This window comes from Nannospalax galili, unplaced genomic scaffold, assembly GCF_000622305.1.
Source record: "Nannospalax galili isolate Female #2095 unplaced genomic scaffold, S.galili_v1.0 scaffold385, whole genome shotgun sequence".
In the NCBI taxonomy this organism is placed as follows: Eukaryota; Metazoa; Chordata; class Mammalia; order Rodentia; family Spalacidae; genus Nannospalax; species Nannospalax galili.
The window spans coordinates 1033867-1042359 of record NW_008354956.1 but is presented as its reverse complement, the minus strand read 5'-3'; the positions used below and the strand labels follow the sequence as shown (position 1 = coordinate 1042359).

Here is an 8493-nt window from a genome sequence, read left to right as displayed (position 1 = left end):
ATTGCAGGACAAGGCTGCAGTTACATTCATGCAATACACTCATACAAAAAAAAAGCTGAATAAATGTTAAAAAAAAAAAAAAAGCCTAAACACCAAAGCTTTAGTAACAGACAAATTGCAGAGTCTCTCAGAAACATGCACCTCCAGGAATACTCTGGAACCCCTAGCATTTCCTGAGATTTCACAATGGCATACTCGAATTCACTCAGTGCACAGGTGTGTGCGCCCACGAGTACACTTCTGCCTGACCTCCATGATAGAGGCCTGGCCAAGTAAGGGATATGGTACAAAAATAGTTTATTACAAAAGAGATCCAACCAAAACACCTAATAATTTACATTGTGGTCAGTGCCCACCTAAGACCCCTCCCTCCCTCCTTGTCCCTGTGTGGATGACAGAGGGAGGGGGTGGCCTCTGGTTCTATTAGTTCTGGGAGGGGAACAAGGAAACCAATATCCAGTGGATTCCAAACAGGGGCCCCAGTGCCTGAGAATACGTGGAGGAGGGGAGTCCTTGGCAAAGGGTGAGATTGTGGGGTATCTATGCACAGAAAAGGGGGCTCCAGGGTAGGTGCATGTGCCTCGGTGCAAAATCTGGTCCCGAAGATTGGGGGAGGCAGAGCGAGATCTTCACAGTTTCCAGAAGGGTATGCCCCACAGGGCAGGGAGGCCCCCCTCCTCATGAGTCCAGATCTGCCCCCCCACCCGTCTCAGCTGCCTCCTGGAGCTGAGGAGGGGGGCGTGGGTTGGCCAGGGCCTCGGAGGACCCCAGGGAAGGGCAGAAAGGCAGGTGAGGATGTAGCTGGGAGGAAGAAATTGTGGGGAGCCAGGGAGAAGCCAGGGGCATCCTTGGGGGGAGACTGTGAAGGCGAGGAGGATGATGAAGACATAGATGGAAGGCCTGGGGAAGACAAAGAGAGGAGGGTGAGGGGAGGGAGACAGAGGGCTGGGCTGGCTCAGGGTCCTGGGGCAGTGGGTACAGGGCCGGTTCTCACCGTTGGAGCCGACTCGACTACTGTTCTCTGGGGAGGTGGTGGCACTTCGGTCCGGGGAGGGGTCAGGCTGTGGCCCGGAGGCAGCCCGGGAGGCCTTCCCCCTTAGGATATCAATGACCTATGGGAAGATGAGGGTCACCACAGGCCACTCCAGCCCTGGTTGCTCTCCTTCTCCCTGCCTTTTTGCCCCTCCAGTGACCAGGGTATTCAGATGAGAGCATCTCTTTAGCAGGTGAAGGTATGCAGAAAATTTTGTTAAAATATTTTATTTATTTTTGTGTATGAATGTTTAGCCTGCATTTATGTAAGTGTACCATGTATGCGCAATGCCTGGGGGAGGTCAGAAGAGAGCCTCCCTTGGAACTGGAGTTGAGGAGGGTTGTGAGCCACCATGTGGGTGCTGGGACCAAACCCAAGTCTTCTGCAAGAGCAGCCGGATGCTCTTAACTGCTGAGTTCTCTCTCTCTTCTCTCTCTCTCTCTCTCTCTCTCTCTCTCTCTCTCTCTCTCTCTCTCTTGTCTTTTTGAGACCGTGTTTTTTGCCTGGAACTCACTATGTAGACCAGGTTGGCCTCAATCTCACAGAGATCTGATGCCACTGCCTCTGGAATGCTGGGATTAAAGACCTGCACCACCACACCTCACCTTCTTCTTCTTTTTAAAGACAGGCTCTCTCTCTTTTTTAAAAAATTTTATTTATTATTTTTATTTTATGTGTATAAGTGTATTGCCTGCATGTATGTGAGTGCACCCGTGCCATGCAATGCTGTGGAGGTCAGAAGAGGGCTTTGGATTCCCCCAGAACTGGAATTAAGGACAGTTCATAGCTGCCATGTGGGTGCTGGGAAACACACCCAGGTCCTCTGCAAGAGCAGTCAGTGCTCTTAACTGCTGAGCCATCTCTCCAGGCCCCAAGACAGGATCTCTTTATAGCCTCAACTGGCCTGGAACTCACTGTGTAGATCGGGCTGGCCTCAATCTCACAGAGAGCCTCCTGCCACTGCTTTTCCAGTGCTGGGATTAAAGGCCTGTACCATCAGGCATGGCATGACACTTCTTTTTCTGTGTGACTCAGTTTCCCCCTCATCCCACCTCAAAGTACCTTTGCAACCTCACCCTCCTTAGCCCACTCCCCTTCCCAGGCCTACACTGGACACTCACCCGGCGGCTTCGGGCCACCATGAGAGGGGTGTCGTTGTGACAGTTCTTGAGGCCGCTGTCTGCACCGCTCCGAACCAGCGTGCGCACCAGTGGCAGGAGCCCACGGCCAGATGCTGAGTGCAATGCAGAGCTGCCGGAGTACATCTGAGCGTTCACGTTGGCACCGTGCTGTGGGAAGGGGACATGGGGGTTGGGAGGTGCCAGTGGCCTCACCTGGCCTGGATCATCAGGGGAAAGGGGAGGTGATGATAACTAGAGTTCACAAGGGTGGCCAGAGCCTGGAATGGTTCCAGATTGGGGGAGGAGGGGCTAGGGTGTCAGAAAGGTGACACATGCCTGTAATTCTAGTACTTGGGAGGTGGAGGCAGGAGGATTAAGAGTTCAGGGCTAGCTAAGGGAGTTGAACAGAGAGAGTTCAAGGCCAGCCTGGGCTACATGAGACTGGAGGGTGAAAAGTTGCCAGAGCTGGATATTGTGGTCCAGTGGTGTAGGGGAGGAGTCAGAAAGCAAGGTTCCTGGTTTGAACCGGATGGTGGACAGAGGGCAGACAAGGCAAAAGCCAGAAGGCAGTAGGTTAGCAAGGCCATCCAAGGGTCGGACAAGATGGCTTAGCGAGTAAAGAGGATTGCTGCCAAGACTGAGTACATAAGTTCGATTCCCAGGACCCACATGGTGGAAGGAGAGAACCAAATTCCTGTATGTTGTCCTCTAGCCTCCAACACCCCCCTCCATAAATAAAGAAATAAATCTAATTAAAAAAAAGAGAGAGACTCAAATTTGAATAGCAAGGGGGAGAACTAGAAAATGGGGTCAGTGCCAGGGATGGGGGTTGACAGCAGGGCTGGCGTCAGAAGAGCGGTGAAGCCAAGGATGGGTACCCACCAGCAGCAGCAGCTGTACCATGCTCAGACTGTTGTTCTCTACGGCGTGGATGAGGGGAGAGCGGCCGCTCTTAATGTCCTGCGGGAGGACAGGGCTCTCTGAGTCTGTCTCCAAGTTTGGGCATCCCTCCAGTTTAGTCCAGCCTCCAGCGCCTTAGAGGCTTCAAGCCTCACCCACCCCCAGTCTTCCTTCACCAGCTCCGCCCCCTGGCCACGCCCCCTCCCTATCCAGCCTCACGGGCTCACCACCGCATCTATGTCCGCACCACGGTCCAGCAACAGCAGCACAGCCTCTTGACACTCGGTGTTCACAGCGACGTGCAGGGCGGTGAGCCCTGGGGAATGGGGGAGCCACAGTTAAACCTGGGCCTGGGCCCTGGCAAGTGTCAGGCCCAGATGGACAGTCTCACCCTGTGCCGCTCCGGGGACTCACCTTCGTAATTGCGAGCCTCCAGGTCCACGGTGCCCGGGGCTGCACTGTCCAGCAGGGCCTGCAGGCAGCTTGGACTGCGGTGCTCACATGCCAGGTGGGCTGCTGTCTGACCATGGCGATCCAGCGCCATGGGGCTGGAACCAGCTGCCACCAGGAGCCGGACCATAGCTGGTAAGGTGGTGATTACAGCCAGGTGGAGTGGGGTCTGGGGAACAGTGACTGTGAGGGACCAGAGTCTTGCCTTGTACCTCAGATTTTCTGAGTCCTGGGACTGAAGTCTCTGGCGTCCCCGCCCCCACTCCCAGATGAAGGGCCCGAGACCCTTGCTTCTTCCGGGGGACCCAGAAGTCTAACCTCCACCATCCTTTTCTTTTTTTTCATTATTTATTATTTTTATTTTATGTGTATGAGTGTATTCTGCACATGTGTAAGTGCACCTGTGTTGTGCAAAGCCTGCAGAGGCCAGGAAAGGGCAACAGACAGACTGTTGTTAGCCACCATGTGGGTTCTTGGAAGCGAACCGGGTCCTCTGGAAGACCAGCAAGTGTTTTTAACTACTGAGTCATCTCTCCAGCCCCTTTTTTTATTTTTTGAGGGAGCTGTGAGACAGGGTCTCATGTAGCCCAGGCTGGCCTCAGATTTGCTTTGTACCTGGGGATGACCTCGAATTCCTGATCCTCCTGTCTCCACATCCTAAGTGCTAGGATACAGGTATATGCCACCATACCTAGGTTGGTTGACTGATTGAGACAGGGTCTCCCTAGGTAGCATTGGCTGACTTCGAACTCTCCATTGTCCTAAATCCTGAGATTACAGATACGTGCCACCATGCTCAGCTCTATTGCCCTCTTTTCCCAGGATGTGGATGCTGGGCCCCCAGCATCTCTCACCTGGGGCCCCTCCCTCCCAGGAACAAGACTCCTAAAGCTCCAGGGGAAGTTGGAATGTGAGGTGCCTCTTGCTCAGCCCCAGGTCCAGGATCCCAGTACCCCTTACCTGCCGCAGGTTGTTGTAGACATCCAGTTCACAGCCTCCATGATGGAAAAGGCTGACTAGCCGGTGGACAGCTGGCATGTTTTCTTGGACCACAGCAATGTGGAGAGGTCTGAGGGAACACAGGGACAATCACAGGCATTAGGGGCTGGTCACCATGATGTTGACAGTGCTGGCTGCGTAGGATGCTTTGGAAGGACCTTTAGAGTCAAGTCACTTTTCCCCACTGGGTTCCCTCCACCTGGTGCAGCCTCTACCAGCTTCCTCCTGCATCGTTACAGCCCCCTCCTCCCCAACCCTCCAGGATCCAGCCACCCTCCCTCCGTCCCCCACATGACAACCCAAGGGACCATTTCAGATTATGCCTTCCTCTCCAAAGTCCTCATCCTGACCACTAGCCCCCTGTGAATTTTTAAAAAGAGTTGTTGGTTTTTATTTTGTTTTGTTTTATTTTATTTTAGTGGTGCTAGGGACAGAGCCCAGGACCTTGTACTGGCTGGGAGAGCACTTTGCTGCTGAGCGGTGTCTCCTACTCCTCACTGGGGAATCTAGGCAGGTGCTCTACCATTGAGCCACACTCCCAGCTCCTCACTGGGGGATTCTAGGCAGGTGGCTCTACTACTGAGCTACATTCCTAGCCCTCATGTGTAATTCTTTTATTTTTGAGACAAGGTTTTACTATATAACCCAGGCTGCCCTGGAGCCCACTATGTAGCCCTAGACTGGCCTCAGATTCATGGCCATCCTCCTGCCTCCTGAGTGCTGGGTTCATAGACTTGAAATCCCACAGATATGGATAGGCCCTGTGTGAGTTGATATGAAGCTCAGACTGGCCTTAAACTGGTGATCCTCCTGCCTCAGTCTTCCAAGCCTAAGTCATCTTGTTTTTGTCTTTAGTTTCCTATGACTGCATTTCTGTGCTGTGCTCCCCCCTTTCTGCTCTGGGTACACTGTGCCCGAGACATACCAGGTACACTGTCTTCCCAGGGCTTTGCCCAGGCATTTCTGTGTACCTGGAACAGTCTTCCTTTATCTGCCCGCCTTGTTCACCTCATTCCAGCCTCTACCTCTACAAAATGTTATGGCAGATGTGAAATTCCTCACCCCTCCCCTGCCTCATTTTCCAGGGTGTCATTGAGTGGCACATTGTAGTCTGGAATTGTTTCCTGTCTGACACTCCTCCCCACCACGCTCACCAGAATGTCAGTTCCACCAGGGCAGGACATCACTCACTGCCCAGAGCCTAGGATGCATGTGGCCCTGAGCAAGTGTTCAGTGACCATGCGTTAAATAAATGAATGCATCCCAACAGCCCCCCTAGATACTTGGGTGCTGGAGACCACCTTCTCAGCCCTCTCTGGACTATGGCTTTCTGATCTGAAGTGAGGCAGGTGAACTCAGTGCAATCAAGGTCTCTGATTAACATTAAGTTTATCCTGCAGCTGAGGATTTTCAAGAGCTGCTTATGGAGTGCAAGCTTTGCTTCAGTCGAGAAAGGGACTTGGGATGAGGTCACCGCTCTGGAGCTGAGCTTTGCAGTCCAGAACCCCCTTATAGAGTGGAAGATTCATTCACCAACTCATGGGAAGGTCTTTGATTTCACACAACCTGCTGAAGACAGCTGCTCATTTAAGGATCGGCCTCTTGTGGATGGAGGCAGGTGGGGCACAATGGCATACCTAGGGACTGGCCATCACTGGCACAGAAGGCCCCAGCCCCCCATCTAGATAGGCCATTTCAGCTTCACCATCCCCTGCGGGACAGTGGAAGAAGATTTCACAGAATGCTCCCCAGTGAAATTTCTCAGGGATCCCAAACTCAAATAGCCATTCAGAATGGAAGACAAGCAAGAAACAGTGAGTGCATTACAGGTGTGCGAGTATGAGCTCGTGTGGGGGACAGAGTGAGGGCCACAGACTGACTGCAGGCACCCATACCACATGACCTTTATTTTACTTATTTGTGTGTGCGCCCGTGTTTGGTGTATGCATGCACACCTGTTCCTGTGTGTGCACGTGTGCGAGGGTGCTCATGTGCACATCCAGCATGTTCCTCAATTCTTCACATCATTATTTTTCGGTCTTTTTGAGACAGGGTCTCCCTGTAGCCTCAGCTGGTCTGGAACTTGCTATGTAGACCAGGCTGGCCTTGAACTCATGGAGATCTGCCTGCCTCTGCCTCTGGAGTGCTGGGATTAAAGATGTGCACCACCAGGCTTGGCCTTCTTCTTATTTAAGACAAAATTTTTTTTATGTGTTATGCCTGCATGTATGTAAGTGCATCTGTGTTGTGCAATGCCTGCAGAGGACAGGAGAGGGCATTGGCTCCCCTGGAACAGTAGTTATGGACGATTGTTAGGTGCTATGTGAATGCTGGGATTTGAACCTGGGTCTTCTACAAGAACAGCCAGTGTTCTTAACTTCTGAGCCATCTCTCCAGCCCAAAACAATTCTTTTGACAGGATCTCACTGCAGCTCTGTTGGCCTGGAACTTGCTATGTGGCCTCAAATGCAGAGATCTGCCTGCCTCCACGTCTTGAGTGCTGGGATTAAAGGTGTGAGCCACTACTCCCACCCGTTATTCTTTTTTTGTTTTAATATACTTTAAAAATTTTTATTATTTTTATTTTATGTTTAAGAGTGTATTGCCTGCATGTAGGTAGGTGCACCCGTGTCGTGCAATGCCTCAGAGGTCAGAAGAGGGCTTCGGAGTCCCCTGGAACTGGAGTTAAGGACGATTCATTGCCGCCATGTGGATGCTGGGAATCGAACCCAGGTTCTCTGCAAGAGCAGTCAGTGCTCTTAACCACTGATCCGTCTCTCTAGCCCCCCACCCTCTATTCTTAAAATTTATTTTTAAAATTGTATTTACTTGTTGTGTATGGAAGGGTGCACATGTGCCACTGTGCTTGTGGAGGTCTGAGGATAACTTGCAGGACTCTCTTCCCTCCCTGTACCATGTGAATGTTGGGAAAGAACCCAGTTTATCAGGCTTGGAGGCAGGTACCCTCCCCTCTGAGCCATCTCTCCAGCCCTTCCACTTAATTAAATTTTTTTTTTAAATTTTATGCGTAAGACATTTCCCCAGATGTATCTATGTGCACCACAAGTATGCTTGGTCTTGGAGGCCAGAAGAGGGTATCGGATCATCTGGAACTGGAATTACATATAGTAGTGAGCCCCTCATAGAACCTGGAGTTCACTGATTGGATAGACTAGTTGGCTAGTGAGACTCCAGTGTGTTCCTGTCTCCATGACCCAGCACTGGGATTGTATGCTTGCCGTCATGCCTGGCTTTTGAAAAGGGGGTACTGGGGATCCAGACTTACGTCCTCAGGCTCGAGCAGCAAGCATTTCACCCACTAAGCCATCTCCCCAACCTTGCATGACCTTCACTCAGAGGTAGAGCACCTGCCTAGAATACCTCAGGGAGTGCTTGCCTAGCTCAGGCATGGTGGCACACACCCTTAATCACAACACTGGGGAAGCAGAGGCAGTGGATCTCTGAGTTGAAGGCCAGCCTGGTTGGTCTACACAGTGAGTTCCAGGCCAACTGGGGCTACAGGGAGACCCTGTCTCAAAAAGACCAACAAAACAAAACAAACTCCACAAAAAACCAAAACAAAACCATTTATTGGAGCAACCACTTTCTCACCTGCCATCTGCCCCTTACGAACAGATCCTACCTAAGGCACAAACATGCAATGTGCACCTATAATTCACAGCTCAAACCAGCGTCCCACATGACCTCGAGTGCCAAAATCCTGGGCTCATCGGGCTAGAAGAAATGGACAGCAGCGTCCCCTAACCAAGAGCTGGGGCCAAGGCCCAGCCTCACTTTTCTCTCTAGTAAGAAGTACAGCTCATAACAGTGCCACACCCCAAGACAGATGACTGTGGGCTAATCTCTGGATCTGGATCCTGACTATGGAACCAGATTGAAATAGAAAATGCTGGAGGAGGGCCGGCCCTACCCCCGCCCCCTATCCTCTCCCACTTGGCTTCCCTGCGTCCCTCTGCTGCACCCCCCCCA

The 8493-nt window shown here is 51.9% G+C and overlaps 1 protein-coding gene across 1 annotated transcript in view; it reads right to left on the bottom strand.

Annotated features, from left to right (window-relative positions):
- Window positions 1-280: 280 nt before the first annotated feature.
- Bcl3 (BCL3 transcription coactivator) overlaps window positions 281-8493 on the bottom strand; it is a 17232-nt gene continuing 9019 nt past the window's right edge. The window contains exons 3-9 of the mRNA XM_008851995.3: window positions 4465-4573; window positions 3469-3673; window positions 3282-3370; window positions 3037-3114; window positions 2155-2322; window positions 995-1112; window positions 281-900 (exon numbers count right to left, since the gene is read on the bottom strand). Of these exons, the coding sequence (XP_008850217.1) occupies window positions 710-900; window positions 995-1112; window positions 2155-2322; window positions 3037-3114; window positions 3282-3370; window positions 3469-3673; window positions 4465-4573 (958 nt within the window). The 3' untranslated portion in view covers window positions 281-709. The remainder of the gene's footprint in view (window positions 901-994; window positions 1113-2154; window positions 2323-3036; window positions 3115-3281; window positions 3371-3468; window positions 3674-4464; window positions 4574-8493) is intronic.